Here is a 16,567-nt window from a genome sequence, read left to right as displayed (position 1 = left end):
ACTGTTAATTGCAATTACATTTCAACTCTGGAGCCTAATGCTGACAGTGTAAGTGACCAATTGTGAAATGTTTCACTACACATTATGTAAGCAGAAATAGCGAACTGAGTTGCTTAACAATGCCAAACCATTTCTGATGACTTTCTGGTTGCCAAAAATCCCCACGTCCCCCCTATCCAAGTGCCAAAACCTCCAGCTTCTCTCAACATCTTCTATCATGCAGCTATATGTTGTTGAGACAAAAACCAGGGGCATGCGGAAACAGAGAATCTGAGAATGGCATAAATTAAGTAGCATGGCCTATTGTAGCAATAGTATTATATGCTCATTTTTGAATGAAGCTGCACCAGAATGCCACAGATACTAGGGCATTGCTGCGGAATTTAGGTCCATTATGTCTCGGGGTACACAAGGTCTTGTCTATAGCCCAGTTTCTATAACCTGTTATCAGATAAAAATTGTCCCCACTCACATTGCTCGGGGGAATCATGCTAGAACCCTGCTAGTAAGAGTCCTGTTCAGTTACATTTGGTACTTCCAGTATAGACAAAATCTTAGTTGCTTGCGATACTGTTGCCTCTTACACAGGATCAGTAGAGGATGTGTCTTGGCAGCTATGGAAGGATTGGTTTTTCAGATATGTTGTTCTGAAGTGTCCTGTGCGCTCTTTGTCTGCTCATAGGTTAAGATCCAGCCTCTTTAAACCCACAGCAAGTAAACCCTCACGCTGTTTGTCTTACATGTCTTGTGTTTCTCTACAGCCATGTGCACGGTATTGCAGCTGACAGAGCGCCTCCTCTTGGATCATGCGCATCGGCTCCCTGAAAATAAAGTTCAGTACGTAGAAATTGTCTGTTTTAATCGGATGCAGTTAACTTGCTGAAGTACTAATGCAGGCAGTGGAGAGGGGGGTTGTGGGACTTTACACAGAGAGGCTGGACTTTTTGATATCTACATGTCTGAATGTTCTGCCTGACTAGTTCCCTTGCTGAACTTGTTTCTCTCTGTTTTCAGACAGTACCACCGAGCCCTTGTTGCAGTACTGTTGAGCCGGAACTGGCATGTTCGTAGGCATGCCCAGAAGACGGTTAGGAAACTCTTGTCCTCACTTGGAGGGTACAAGTTGGCCTATGGGATCTTGGAGGAGCTGAAAACAGTTCTCAAGTCTCATAAGGTGAATGATCACCAGGTCTATTCCCTTGCCACTAGTTCCTGGTGTCATGCAGATTCAGCCCCTGTAATTCCCTTGCTATTAATGTTGCTGCACAACATGATGTCAAAACCAGAATTTTGGCTTTATAAAGGCTGTTGTGTTAATGATCCCACATAACACCACTCCTTCCTTACTAGACTTCCATAAGTAACTGTACAGGTGTCCGGGTCATTTACCTTTCCTTGTGACCACAGTTGTCCTCACCATCCCTCCTGTGCCTCTGTTTGGGGAGGAAGACTTCCAGCTTCTATGTGCCTGTGTTCTTTTGTCTAAGTAGTTACCTATTATTTTCTCTGTCTCCTTTGTGAGGCCAGAGTACTCTGTTCCCTTTCTCGATGTGCTGGTTAGTAGCTGCCCTTAGCTAATAGTTCAGAGGCACTGTTCAGGCTGTCTTTAAAAATTATGTATAATATGCACATTTTATTGGTAATTATTTAGAAATGAAAAAATAATAAAATAAGAGACCAAATTAAACACACTATTTGCTAGGCTGTGACTGTGTGTAATTATAAAGTAGATTGATTTGCAGTATCCAACCACCATAGGTGGGTTTTGCAAAAGCACCTACATGACTGTCAGTGAGACTTTTGCTCCTAAGTCACTTAGGCACTCCCTCCCAATGTCAGATGGATCCAAGATGCTTAGCAGAAGTTTTTTTGGTAAGGACGTTGGGGGGAATTACCCATTATACAGATTGGATGTACTTGTTAGAGTGAACATCCCCAAATCCATCCTCTAGGAGGGTGACTTATTTTATCCTGCCTTTCACCACTGGTTGAGTTCAGAATAACCTTCCTTTCTCAGAGTTTCTCTTCCCTTTACATGGTTCTTAGTTCTGTGCTTCAACCACAGCACCAGCCTTTATCTCTTCTTTCTTCCATAGTCTGCAGGTTCGCAGTATTATCTAAGGCAGTTTATTGTTTGTTCCAATACAGTTTTTTTTGTGCTGGGGAGAGAAGTGGCAAGGCCTTCAAAAATGTGCTCTGATGGGTTAATTGCAAGTTCTGTCTGTTCAGGTGCTGCCCATTGAGGCTCTGGTGACAGAGACTGGAGAGCTGTCTGAGCTGGGGAAAACATACATACCCCCTCGTGTGCTTCAGGAGACACTGTGTGTGATCTCAGGTGTAGCAGGGCTGGAGGTGGACCGTACTGAGACAGAAAATCTAGCACTGGAGATGCTGTTAGTGAGCCATCATCCTTCCTTGGGTGAGTGAAGGGACAAGACCATCCTACTGGCTACTAGGTGTTGGTGAGGGCTGCCTGGGGGGTTGCTTAGATTTCTTAGCAGTCCCTGCTCTGTATTTATTATGCCTATGTATTCCCATAAACGTCTTTCCAGTGGCGGTGCAGTCTGGGCTTTGGCCAGTCCTCCTTATCAAGATGAAGATAGACCCCGAAGACTTCATTACCAAACAGCTGGATAAAATTCTACCCAGAATCACCACCCAGACACCCATAAACCAGGTGACTAGCTTTTGCTTTTCCTGAACTATCTCCAAGGACATCTCAGTGGCAAAGGGTGGAGGTGATGAGAGAGGGAGAGTGGTCCATAGGGAGGGAGCTCTGTTCTGCCATGGGTGGGAGGGAAAGAGTGCAGGAATGAAAAAACCTTTTCCATAGGAAGTTGCTAGGGAAATGATGGGGCAGTGGCTGAGCTCTAGGCCTGGGTGAGGTGTCAGGAGCACCTTAGACAAGGAGCTCTTTGCTCGGAGAAAATGGCCTAGGGTAAAAATAGTTTGAGCCAACTCAGCAGGGACATAGTCTTGTGAATAAGATGGTGAGACTGTTTCAGTGAACATGCATCCGACGAAGTGGGCATTCACCTACGAAAGCTTATGCTCCAATACATCTGTTAGTCTTAAAGGTGCCACAGGACTCTCTGTTGCTTTTTACTGACCACAGTGTTTTTTTTTCTTGGCAGTCATCCATGAATGCAGTGGGATCGCTCTCTGTACTTTCACCTCGCAGAGTGCTCCCTCTGCTGATCAGCACTATCTCAGCTTCTATGGAGAACCCAGCTCTGCGCCATGTGACTCGAGAAGAGTTTGCCATCATGCAGACACCAGAGGGGGAGCTGTTTGATAAATCCATCATACAGAGGTAAGGGCTTTTAATTCCCTGTGTAAATTGGAATGTGGAGGTCAATTTCCAGTGGCTTCCAGTCTTGGGGTAAAGGGCTTCAGCAGCTGCTCGTAGATGGGTGTTCCTGGATTTTTAGCAGGAACCTTCTCAGTGTGCTTCATTGTGCTGATTCCTCTAAATACCTTTTTCTCAGTGCACAACAAGACAGCATGAAAAAGGCCAACATGAAGAGGGAGAATAAGGCTTATTCCTTCAAGGAGCAGATCATTGAGCTGGAGCTGAAGGAGGTGAGGTGATAGTAGCAGGACAACCCAATGCTGAAGGTTTTAATGACCAGCCTAACTCATCTGTTTCATTGCATGGCTCTGTTGTGTGTGGGTGTGTGTATGTGTATTGGTAGAAATGTAAATTTTTGGTGTCCAAATACCAGCTGTTAAAATTGATTTAAATGCATTCATATGCTGTGCAGTTTTAGTGATGTGAACATGATTACAGTGCAACCAGTATATAGTGCATGTGCAAGGGTCTCTTCTATCCTCATCTCTTATTTCATGCATCTTGTATAACAGCCTATTAATAGGTTCTCAGTAGGCGTTAACAGGAGCTTGCGTTTTGGTAACAACTAGCAGATCCATTCAGTATGTACAGAATATGCTTCATGGGGAAAAGAACAGAGTAGATGGAATTATGTCAGATTAATCGAAGGGCTTTTTTCGGACAGGTTGCCATATGTTTGATCAATGACCTGCCCAACCCTCATAGGAACAGGATGAGTATCAGTTCTGTCTACATGTGATATTAATGTCTGGGAGAGCGCCTTTACAAACCTGACTGATGTACACAGTACATATAAGGATCACTTTATGGATTGAAATGTGTTGGCTTTAATAGCATCCAGCAATAATCAACTGTATAGGACAGGAAGTGACGAATAATACTGTATCCAGTTAAAACTTTAGGAGGAATTAAGGTAGGCAAAAATATAGTGACCCAAGTTTGAATCTGTCCAGTATACCATGGTTAATAACTCCTGTCCTTATGAACATGCCAGGGTATCTTTCAGGATTTCTCATTTAAAAAAAACGGGAACACAGCTCTCTAACTCTGTGCCATGACAGTAGTTCAGTATGAACTAGGAGAGGCAACATAGTCCAGTGGATAGGATGCTAGTCTGGGACTCAGGAAACCTAGGTTCTATTCTCAGCTCTGCCACTGACTTTTCATATAACCTTGGGCAAGTCCATTTCACCCCTCTCTGCCTCTGGTTTACCTTACATCCTTTGTTCAGATTGTAAACTATTCAGGTCAAAGACTGCCTTTTACTCTCTGTGTGTGTGTGTGTGTGTACACACGTACAGCACCTAACACAATGGTGCCCTGATGTCAGCTGGAGCCTCTAGGTGATACTGTAATACAATTAGGGAGGGAAGGTGCTACCTACTGGATCACCAGTATCTGAATGGCAAGGACACAGCCAATGCATTTTTGCAGAATCCAGTAGTAAATGAGTAGTTTTGCTGTTAAATAGGGTGTGGCAAGGCACCTCCTTCGTGTCGCCAGACTTAGCACTTCCCCCTTTGGCGGTGGTTGGCTTGGAGTATATCAGCCCCACTCTGGGCAGCGTTTGCCTTCACCCTTCTGTGTTCCTTTGGCCGTATTTTCAGGGTAGGCCTCAGGGTTGGCCTAAAGGGTGATTCCTCCGCTAAACAAAAAGGAAACAGTCTTGCAAACTCAAAAACCCCCAAAGGGGGATACCTTTCCCTACCTCCTCACTGGGGCAGGGTGTTGTCCTGTTGTTTGCCTCGGGGTGTCAGTTCTTCCCCTAGAAGACACTCAGGTTTGGCTGTTTCCCCTATGGGAAGGAGCACAGCCTTTCACCCTGGAGAAGTTAATTTCCTTGCTGTCACTAGCTTGGCAACCACTTCTCTCTCTCTCTCTCTCTCTCTCTCTCTCTTTTCCCTTTTCTGTCACCAGAGGAGGGGTTTTAAGAGGTCTCAGGCAGCCCTTAATTGGATTCAGGTGACCCTAAAAGACCCGAGGTAATCCCTTCTCAGCTTGTAGGAAAAAGGACCTTTAACAGTCTAGGGCTAACATATCAGCCTTCCAGAGCCCTCTTGCAGCCATCTGGCCTGACTTTGTGACAACGGGTAGTGCTGAGCTCAGGGCTGAGGTGGGGAGAGGACATCTCCAGCAAAGATCAGTGTAGAACCAGTCCAAATGCAACCTAAGACCAGAGCTCACACCGCTGTTGGGACTAAATGTGATAAACTGAAATCGTAGCAAGCAAATTAACACTTCTTGTGTCTGTATGAGAGACTAATTCCCATTATTGTATGGGACAAGTGGTAAATCCTGTTTAAATTGGGTAGCCGTATTCAAGTGTGAAAGTGTAATTTGCTGGAAAAAATCCCCCAGATTTATTTGGAGGCCTCTAATTTCCCTGATCTAGTCAGTGGAAATACTGCATACAGCTTTGCCACTGAAAGTGCAGTTCATTGAATAATTCCTTGCTGAACAAAAGCTGGGCAAGACTGGTGCCTTGCTGCTGATGGGATGCTCTGTTGTGTTGTGAATTCATTGAGCTTCGTTCTGCATTTTAGGGCTTGTCTAGGTTTGAAATGCTGCAGCGCTTCAGTGTAGACACTACATATGCCAACGGGAAGTGGTTTCCCATCAGCATAGGTAATCCACCTCCCCGAGAGTCTGTAGCTAGGTTGGCGGAAGAATTCTTCTGCTAATCTAGCGTTGTCTACTTGGGGATTTAGGACAGTTTAATTATGTTAGGATTAGGGATGTGGAGCTTTCACACCCCTGAGTGAGGAAGCTGGGTTGATCTAAATTTCAAGAGTAGATCAGCCCTTTGAGTAGGAGTTGTATGTCTTTGGAGCAGTGTTTTGATGTTGCCTTATGAGTAGCTAATTTTGAGTTGATTGCATTTTCTCTTTGTCTCCACCTCCTTCCCTCCCACCCCACAGCCTGTGTGGAGAGGATAGTGGTGATAGTCCCCAAATAATGTCAATAACTCTCTCCTACAGGAAATAAAGAAGAAGAAAGGAATAAAGGAGGAGGTGCAGCTGACTACTAAACAGAAGGAGTTGCTGCATGCACAGCTGGAGAAGGAGTCTCAGATCAGAAAGCAACTGAAGGAGGCAAGTTACTGAATTTGCCTGAAATTGGACCTCTGCTCGCTCTAGGGTGGGGACAGGGGATGGTATTTTGATACTTTTGACTCAACACACTTTTGTCACCTCTGCAAACTGACACGAACAAATCATTTCAATTAAAAGAAAAGTTAATGAAAATGTAAGAACAACCAACAATCCATTTGCAGTTTTTCATCAGAAACAAAAGATTAAACCTCTTCCTTGATTTGCAGATAGTCTGTGGAGTAACCATTGCAATGATTTCTCTTGCAGCTTGATGGCGAATTGGAAGCAGCTCTAGGACTCCTGGATGCTGTTCTAAAGAGAAACCCTCTTGGTCTAACCCAGTACATCCCGGTTCTCATAGGCTCCTTCTTGCCACTGTTAAAATCCCCATTGGCTGCTCCCAGAATTAAAACCGCTTTCCTTTCCTTAGCTTCCTGTGTCATGCCTCCTCGACTGAAGACTTTCGGTTAGTGTCTGCAATTTGTTGTGTGTTTGTATCAAGATTTCTTGTTCAGGGAGTGCTTCTGTTATATGGGATTGTAAATGTTTCTTCTGGAACTCTTAAAGTGAATATAGAGTGTGTGAAATATGTTAGCTAGATAGCTCTGAACACTGCTTTGTTTTAGCAATAGAACAGATATGTCTGTCTGTCCTGGAATGGGCGTATCTGCCCCAGTGTAGTTCTTTGTCCGCACACATTCATTGTTCAGTCCTTGTCTACCTTGTTGAGCTTGCCAAGCGGGGTACCAACTAATGTCAAACTTGATGTTTGTTCATTGGATGTGGAAATGGTCAGTAACTAGCAACTCATAGCAGGCCATCAGATGGCGCTAACAACTGACCTATGGCCCTTATGTGGAGAACTCTGAGAGAAACTTTGAATGCACGAGGCTTCTTTTCTTGGATTTCCTGATGGCTCTTGCAGAAACCAGCTCATTTCTGATCAGAGAATTAAACTAAATCTTCTTGGCTTAGCCTGAAATCTGATTGAAATGCACATAGATGGAGACATCTCTCATAAGCTGGAGAGCTTCTACTCTGTTCCCCCTACTCTCGTCCAGCTGGTGTGAGAGCCCTTAGCTCTCTGGGTAGCAGTTCCTTCTCTCTGGAAGTTTGGTAACGGGTGCTGGAACAAGGGGTGCTGGGAGTGCGGCAGCATCCCCTGGCTGGAAGTGGTTTCCATTATATACAGGGCTTACAACTTTGTTCAATGGCTTTCAGCACCGCCACTATAAAAATTGCTCCAACGCCACTGGTTGATAATGTCTGGGGATTTATGTTTTACCTCTGGGAATGACTTTTATTGTTTGTATTTAGTCCACTCAAAGATTCTGTTTTATTATATTTAGGTACTTTAGTGAGTCATGTGACCTTACGCCTGATGAAACCGGCGTGTGAATTAGATGAATCCTGGTGCCAGGAAGAGTTGTCTACTGCCATTCACAGAGTTGTTAGCTTGCTGCATGCACACACCATCCCCAGCAGGACTGGCAAGGGAGAGCCAGGTGAGAGATGCTAGGGGGTTTTCCAGATGATATTTTTTTTAGATATTTGTACAGCCTCTTGTGAGCTAAAACTTCACATTTATTTTCCCCAGATTAGATCGAAAAGCTCCTCTACTTACCAAAACCCCCAGTCTTACTAAGATTTTTCTGGTTGCAGTAATAGCAGTAACACATGTTGTCACAGGTACAATAAGTGCAAATATAAAATTGCTATCAATTATTCCTTTTTAGTTTTTCTTCTTTAAAAAACACAGCTAAAAACCCATAATACAAACAAATAATGCTACCCCAGAGTTCATACTAAGGCCCACATCCTGCAGAGGAATCTGTAAGCATGGTTCATAAATGTGTGCAAACATAGAATAATTCTTAGTATTCAGCACTGCTTAACAGAAGTGTTGACTAAGTGGCAAATATTAGACTAAGCGAAAAGAGGAAAAAAAATGAGTGTTCATGATATCAAGGGCCTGAGTTGCCCCAGCTTGCTTGCCGTGTGAGCTGTGGCTCATCCTGGCTTCTAGGTTGTTCACCATCTAGCTTAACCTTTCTATTCCTGTCCCATTATGACCACTATAATACCTTGGGATACAGCCTTACAGTTCTTTAGAGGAAATCTAGGATACAGCTTTATTAATATTTTTAAAGACCTTGTTACCCCAGTGCTATAGACCTCCACCCACCACAGTCAGCTTTTCTGTGGTTGCAGTACACTTATTCTTTACAGTTTTAGTAAGCAATTGACCATGATGCTTTCCATTTCAATACATTGTTTAACATCTCAGTGATATTGCGACTCTGCAGTATATCATCTGTTTCAACTGTACTGTCTCATTGATATTTAGATCCACTTTAAAGCTTCTTTCCTGAAAGTGGTCATTGCTGGATACAACCATGATACACATTTTTCCTCCCACTCAGCAGTTATTTGAAGAAATGTCTGAGAACTTGCTCATTAGTAGATTGTTGTGCAAATCCTGTTGCATTGATAAATGCTTTCCCAGCTTTTCTGTTTGAAAATTGGATTTAACTCCTTTTCCCATTAGATTGAAGATTTTTAAATGCTGCAGTGCTTAATGTCTCTTAATATCCAAAATATTTTTAAGCTTTTAAATTCAGATTAATTCCTTGGTTTACCATGAAATTACCCCTTCAAAATTTGATGTAATCATCTGTTTCTGAAGCATCTGGGCATATTTTTACATACTTAAATACAGTAATTGTTGTTGTCTGCAACGAATGCAAAATAGCTTTCCTCCCTGATAAAGCCCCTTCCTTCTAACTGTAAAGAAATCAAGAACCCCCCTTGCTTAAACCCATAGTCAAGCCAATGCTTGATCCATGATGAGATATGCCCTGAAGTTACCATATTTTGGCTCTAGAGGGCTGCTAGAGAGAGCAAATTCCACAGCTGTGGCTTCGTCATCCATGCTCCTTTTGTTAGTAGTGTTAAATAATTAGCAGCTTCACAAGGAAAAAGGGTCATTAATAATTCTTCCTTGAAATGCTCTGACAGCTTGTGTGTCCTACATGAGAGAAACTGGCTATAACACTGCAGTGCTGTATCTGCAGAGCTCTTCATTCTTCCATTTGAAATTAAAATCTGCATTCACTGATCGAGCAGGTAGAAGGCAAACGTGTCTTCTGGGTATTCACGCTCTCTAACCGCTATCTATTTTTAGCAATATTTGGAAAAGAACTGTAACTATGGTCCCATGGGAGGATTCTTATGAATACTGGTCCCTACCTAACCAGTGACTATATTCATGCTGTACCCTGCAGTAAATAACACTTGACAGTATAGCCTGAAGCTGGGGATTAGGGTTATTTATTTTGCTAGCCTTTCTAATGCTTTATTTTCTAATACCTCACTGTTTTGGACTGGCTGGGAGGAGTGTGTGTTTGACACCGTTCTAAAGCTGATTCACCATGAGAGAAAAAGACCCAGCTGCCAAACAACTGGAGTTCTAAATGCTTTATTTGTTGAGCGTCAAACCAGAGTTAACGGAGTCTTGTCCCCTGGAATCCATGCCACGGCTTTGAGGGGGTGGTCTGGCTAGGATGCTTGGGTACTGTGTAAAAGCAGTACAGCTATTGATGCTGAGCTCAGCATCTCATCTTTTTGCCTCTGAATTTCAGTGATTCCTCTTACTCTTTGTGCTTTTTCTGCACGGTCCTAAGTGTCTGACATCATTTGATCTCCTAATGTCACTCAATTAAAAGCCCAGCACACTAATATAAAATACACCAGCACTGAGAGCAAGCATCTCAGACTTGCCCAATACTGGGGCCTGAATGCCACTGCTGTTGAAGTGAAACTGCAATGTGACGGTGGTTAGGCAGGTGGTGAGCTGTGATTGCTGCTTTAGAATAGCTAAGAATTGTGCACGCTTTGCTACGTTTCTTACCCTGTCGCCCAAGTCCACTTGTTACATCTTGTCTCTTTTAGACTGTAAGCTCTTCGGGGCATTTATTGTGTGTGTTTGTACAGTGCCTAGCACAATGGGGCCCAACCCGGTTGTGGCCTTTAGGCGATACCACAATATAAAAGTTAAAGAATAATAAATTAATCTCTTACATATCTACAGAGTAAATGATAGCCCAAGAGACTGCTGTGCTCACAGGATTTCTTCTTTCTCTCTCCCTACCCATTGCAGGCACTGCATCGTTATCAGCCCCAGCATTTTCCTTAGTCTTTCCTCTCTTAAAGACAGTGCTGACTGAGACGCCCAATGATAGTGAAGAGAAGGAGGCACTCATGGTCAAGATCCTGCAGATCCTTACAGTCCATGCTCAACTGAGATCAGCAAGTGGCCAAACGTCACTGGTGGATGAGGTCAGTGTTCATCCATTCCCCAGGCCTGGGAACTGGAGGAATGTGAGGAGATCTCTTTGAAGATAATGGCATTAAAGATTAGAGAGTTGCCAAGGAGTGGTTAATGGGGGCACTGATACCTTCAGCGAGAAACCCTGGGATGAAGAGTTCTGTGCAGCTACTAAGTTGTTCCTTCAGCAGAGCTTGCTATTTATTGTATGTGAAAATATCAGTGATTGTATGCAGTTGTTGTCAGTCCCAGGATAGTAGAGGGACAAGGTGGGTGAGATATCTTTTATTGGACCAACTTCTGTGGGTGAGAGTGTGTAAGCTTGAAAGCTTGTCTGAGCTCTTCCTCAGGCCTGGGAAAAGTATTCAGAAAGTCACAGATAAACACAAGATAGAACAGATAGTTTAGCGTAAGTAGTTAGCACATATCTATCGGTATTTAGCTGTGATACTCTGGGCTGGTCCACACTAACCCCCCAGTTCGAACTAAGATACACAACTTCAGCTAAGTCGAAGTATCTTAGTTCGAACTACAAGGTACTTACCTCAGGTCCACACGTGGCAGGCAGGCTCCCCCGTCGACTCCGCGTACACGGCGAGCACTTCTGGGATGGATTTATCGCGTCTAGACAAGACGCGATAAATCGATCCCAGAAGATCGATTGCTTACCGCCGAACCCGGAGGTAAGTATAGACGTACCCTCTGAGTGCCTTTCCCAGACCTGAAAAAGAGCTCTGTGTAGCTCAAAAGCTTCTCTCTCTCTCTCTCCCCAACAGAAGTTGGTCCTGTAAAAGATACTCCCTTGCTCACCTTGTGTCTCGAATATCCGTGAAGCAGTTTCCCTAGCTCCCTGCTGCTGACTTGCTCTGTATCCCCTGTTCTTAGACAGTCCGTCTGAGACTTGTTGCTTTGACAGAATTCCCAAGCTGGCAAGTTGATGAGGGTTTATAGGGAGTATCTGTTCCTTTTTCACAGCCTCTTAGGCTTTATGTGGTAGACTTTCGCACAAATTTGGTGCTACACAAATAATCTGATTTCTCCTTGTTCATATACTTTTCTCATTTGATGGTAGAGGACCTAACCATCACTACTTGCAAATAGCTTAGTCACATATTACTTTCCCTTCAGAAGCCCTTCAGTGTCTCTGTCGTAGATATTTGGAAGGTGTCTATCCTCTTGGTACTGAATTGCCTAGCTAAGGTCACTATCCCAGCATCTGCCAGCTGGCTATTTTGTATATGGATTAGTTTGAATTAATCCCTAGGAGTGTTATGGATAAAGCAAATTCCTACTGTGTGACAGATGTAATGATTCAAGGTCTTCTTCTCACTGGTGTAGGAGTAGTGCAGCTGGCATTGGAGTGGGTTTCCTTCCTGCCCAGCTAACTTGCTAGCACTGGATTTTCTCTGTCTGTTAGCTTTTGGGGTTACATTTGAATAAATTAGAGTGGCAAGATGTTATTTTTTCTCCCCCTTCCTAGAATGGCCCTGAGTTACTGCCTCGCACAGATATGCTGCTGTTGCTGACCAGGGTGATTGGAACAGGTTCTCCACGGTTACAGGTGCGGTGTCCACTTGGTCTAGCAGTATAGACCCAGCCTAAGCTGCATCAACAGCTAAACCTAAGAAATATATCCATCACTTCTAAATCTCTGAGGCTGGTTGTTCACGTATGTTCACGTACCACCAGTTGTTTTATATGGTGCCAGTATCTGAGGATAACAAACCTTTGTTCTTCCTCTATTGGACCAACTAGTTCTTCCCCATTTCCCCCTGAGTTTGTCCCTTTTTATTTCCTCTCTAAGGCCTTGTGTGGTGGTCCTTGTCCCTCCAGCAAAGCAGTGTAAAAGTGGCTCCCTTCAGAGTCCAACTACACTGCTCATTCTGTATTGGCCAGGATGTTGATGGGGAGGAGAGGCAGAAAAGCCTTTCCCAGCTAGAAAGCAAAGCACCAAGTCTCTTCCTGGGTGCACGTTGCACTGCCACTGGACTGTCTGTTAGATTTTCTCCTTTGTTGTGGTGTAGTCAGATCCACCTATATTTTATTTATGATAAGTGCAATGGGACAGAAGGCTAGCAATAGGATCTCTAATGCTTTGTAATCGTGTTTCAGGTTCTGGCTTCCAATACACTGACAGCTCTGTGCACCAGCAGCAGTGGAGAGGATGGCTGTGCCTATGCAGAACAGGAAGAGATTGATGTGTTACTCCAGGCCCTGCAGGCTCCATGCATGAATGTTCGAGATGCCGCTCTCAGGGTAGGTGTGAAACATTTGTTCTGACTTCCCACTTAAACTCGGAGCTCTCTAAGTCCTTTGTGCAGGCTGCCAACCTCCTGATTGGGATAGTTGCCATCATTTGTTAAGCTGGTCTCTGGGCTAAGCTCTGTAGGAGGAGACCGTGACTACTAAATGTTCCAACTATGGACAGTCAGAACGTTATTAATTGCATTAACGGGTCTGCGCTGGGTTTGTGGTTCAAATAGCAGTTTTGGCTTATCCGTGTCTCCTTCCCCATACAGCTGTGTAACACTTTAACCTTCTGATTGCCCTTAAATAATGCTAGGAGGAGCTGGTAGCTCTGCCTATAGTAAAGGTTGCCTGATGCTTCACATTGCAAGACCTTATTTCTGGTTGCTTATAACTTTGCCAAACTTTGGGCCATTTGGGCTGAAATCTCCCTTGTCTGCCTCAGGCTGAATGTTTTTAGAAAGTTTCAGCAAAAATGGGTCAGCCATTTCTGAGAATGGGATAAGGGGACAAGAGGTGGTTTTGTCCAAGTTAAAAATTCTTACTGCAGACTTGCCGAGAAGCTCAAGCACCTCCATGCTTCGGAGCAGGGACTTGAAATTTGGCAGGAGGGGGGTCCCTCTGGTATCAGGGATGTCTCGCTTACTGTTCCCATTTAAAAAAAAAAAAAAACCAACAACAAAACCTGTCCAAATTTTGGCCAAGTTATAAGCTTGGAAAAAACGGTTTGCACATGCTCCATAGAGACTGGTTAGCATTTTGGCAGCTAGTTTTCTGAAGAGTCTCTTTGCACGGGGCATGCTGCATCCCTGGGCTGCAGGAGCTGAGCAGGCCTTTCCCTGCAATTGCTGCTCATCACTGTGGCACCAGACACAGGAACTGAGAGCAGGGAGACTTTTGTGCTCTCAGTGCTCTCCCTGCTGGCATCTGGGCAGCGTGGAGGAGGCGGCTTCCGGACTCAAATGCAGAAAGGACAAGAGCTGGACTGGGTGTGGGGTGCAAAGGGTACAGAGGGAGTAGATTGGGATGAAGAGCATGAGTGGGCAGAGGACTGGGTCTGGGAACTGGTGCAAGGAGTGGGTGGATACTGGGATTAGTCAGCCAAGGAGTCAGGGTCTGGGAGAAGAGACGGCTGAGATTAGACGACAGTGGGAAATTTGGGATGAGGAGCCAGGATTGGGGGAAGACTGGGATTTGGAGGGAAAAGGAGACTTGGACTGGGATGAGGGAGGGGCAGAAAGAGTCAGGGTCAAGCTTGAGGATGAAAAGGGCAAAAGGGTCTGTAGTCACTAGAGCCGGGGTTCTGAAACTTCATTGCACTGCGACCCCCTTCTGACAACAAACATTTCTACATGACCCCAGGAGGGAGGTCTGAAGCCTGAGCCCTGCTGCCCCGGGCCGGACAGCCAAAGACGAAGCCCAAAGGCTTCAGCCCCAGGCCGGGGGCCTGTAACCTGAGCCTCACCACCCAGGGCTGAAGCCCTCGGGCCCCAGCAAGTCTAATGCCAGCCCTGGCAAACCCATTAAAATGTGGTCACGACCCACTTTGAGGTCACGACCCTCAGTTTGAGAACCGCTGTACTAGAGAACGCTCCTTTCCAGAACTTGAAATGTAACTCCGTATTCCTGAGTTTTTGATATTTCTTTGTTGTCAGCAAGTATCTGTGAAACTCACTGGCAAAGTGTATGTCTCAGGTTGCACACACAATCTTAATTCTGACACCTCTGAATTTTTGAGTGCTTGACTTTGCAATCCTAACATTGTTTTAATGAAGCTTTTTTGTGTAGTTTATGTTATGCTGGTGTTTCGTTATCCAGCTCGAGAGCACAAGTGTTCTGAAGGAAGAAAGTCTAGTTGCCTTGGTGCTTTTATTCCCCTTGAATCCTGATATGGACTTACTTTGAAGAATAAATTTCCTCCTAGCATAGTATAAGAGTTGTCCCCAACCCTGGAGTCCTGTCCAGTGCTAGACACCTACTAGAACTCCACTTCTTGGTGCTCTATTGTGGAATAGCAAGTTCAGGCAAGCATCTTCCTCCGAGTGTGCACAGCATTACTCGGATAATTCTTTCCCCTTTTATGGGATTTCTCACCATGGCAACAATTGCAAATGACTGTATATTGTCCTATTCAATGTAGGTGTGATTTCTGTCTTTTATTGGGCTCCTGATCTAGGCAATTACCTAGGCCTGGACTTCTAAGCAGCTGAGCGCTATTGCTTGGCTGCTGTACCTAATTACATTGGTTTTATGTTCTCCTAATCCCGCCTTCTTAGTCCTCAGTCACTATTTTACTGGTGATTATTGAGCAACTGGATGGCAATATAGCTTCCCTGTTAAATTACAAAATGTGTTCTTCAGAAAGGTGAATGTAACACTTCTTTTGTGTGAGAGTGCTGAAATGGTTCTTTAATCAAGTGTTAGTCTCTTTGCATGGCTGTGAGAGGGCACTCACACAGTACAATTGAAATAGTTTTCCCCCCGCTATCCCCTTTGCCTATCTGTTACCCTGTCTCTGGCACTCATTTTGTGCAATTTGCAGCAGCTTTTGGCAAAATGAAAGAAGTGTCAAGACGTTCTTCAGTAGAAAGTTAATTTAATCAATCCCTAATTTTCCTTTACATGGAAGATTTCCTGTATTATGATTTAAGGTCATCTCTGCTAAGGATGGCTATAGAGCCCAGACATTTGCACTGAATGTCCTATCGTTTCATTCAGGGACTAATGGAGCTGCAGATGGTGCTACCAACACCTGACAGTGATGAAAAGAATGGATTGAATCTGCTGCGCCGGCTCTGGGTGGTAAAGTTTGACGTGGAAGATGAGATTAGAAAACTGGCAGAGAGGTGAGAACTGTACTCTATTTAGTTGATTGTAACAGTGATGCTTATTTGCCTTCCCACATGGGGTCTTACACAGAGGATCTGTGTAGGTCTTGCCTCCAAAAGGGTGCAACTTTAGATCTGTCTGGTGTTCTATGTTTAGGGGGATCTCTAGTTGTCTGAAGAATGATCAATCACTTCTTTGTGTTACTTACAGGCTGTGGGAATCTATGGGTCTGGAGTTGCAGCCTGATCTCTGTTCCCTGCTGATCAAAGATATTATCTACTACGAGGAAGCAGTGCGTCAAGCTGGTGCTGAGGCGCTTTCCAAAGCTGTAGAGCAGTATCGAAACCAAGCAGCTGAAGTCATGAGTAAACTTATGGAGATTTACCAGGAGAAGCTCTATGTAAGTAGCTGCTGTTGTGTGGAGTTACAGGGACAAACCACACATGCTCCATGTTATGTCCTTTTCTTACTCAGTCTGTGCACTTACCACATTCTTCTGTTAGCACTGTCATATATGTCCTTTATTTTTTGTTAAATGTGGCATTGCAGATGTGGGAGGCATCATGGATCTAAATTCTGTAGGCTAAAGAGAGGACACTAGACCAAGCTGCTAATAAACTGCTATAAACTGTTTTTTTTCCCTTCATGCTTTGTGTGTGTGTGTGTGTGTGTGTGTCCTTGGAAAGGCATGTTGATTAAACGTATCCATTTCCCCACTCG

At 44.3% G+C, this 16,567-nt stretch overlaps 1 protein-coding gene across 2 annotated transcripts in view; it reads left to right on the top strand.

Moving 5' to 3' along the window:
• Positions 1-16,567, top strand: part of GCN1 (GCN1 activator of EIF2AK4) — a 58,577-nt gene that overhangs the window by 16,687 nt on the left and 25,323 nt on the right. For both annotated transcript variants that reach the window (XM_026661213.2, XM_024197384.2), the window contains exons 17-30: positions 762-837; positions 1,015-1,174; positions 2,230-2,419; positions 2,553-2,677; positions 3,135-3,313; positions 3,489-3,582; positions 6,331-6,444; positions 6,712-6,910; positions 7,794-7,949; positions 10,604-10,782; positions 12,252-12,332; positions 12,884-13,027; positions 15,737-15,864; positions 16,058-16,247. In XM_026661213.2, the coding sequence (XP_026516998.1) occupies positions 762-837; positions 1,015-1,174; positions 2,230-2,419; positions 2,553-2,677; positions 3,135-3,313; positions 3,489-3,582; positions 6,331-6,444; positions 6,712-6,910; positions 7,794-7,949; positions 10,604-10,782; positions 12,252-12,332; positions 12,884-13,027; positions 15,737-15,864; positions 16,058-16,247 (2,015 nt within the window). The remainder of the gene's footprint in view (positions 1-761; positions 838-1,014; positions 1,175-2,229; positions 2,420-2,552; positions 2,678-3,134; positions 3,314-3,488; positions 3,583-6,330; positions 6,445-6,711; positions 6,911-7,793; positions 7,950-10,603; positions 10,783-12,251; positions 12,333-12,883; positions 13,028-15,736; positions 15,865-16,057; positions 16,248-16,567) is intronic.

Source organism: Terrapene carolina, unplaced genomic scaffold (assembly GCF_002925995.2).
Source record: "Terrapene carolina triunguis isolate 2854851 unplaced genomic scaffold, T_m_triunguis-2.0 Scaffold951, whole genome shotgun sequence".
In the NCBI taxonomy this organism is placed as follows: Eukaryota; Metazoa; Chordata; order Testudines; family Emydidae; genus Terrapene; species Terrapene triunguis.
The sequence above is the reverse complement of the archived record's forward strand: the minus strand, read 5'-3'. Positions and strand labels throughout refer to the sequence as shown.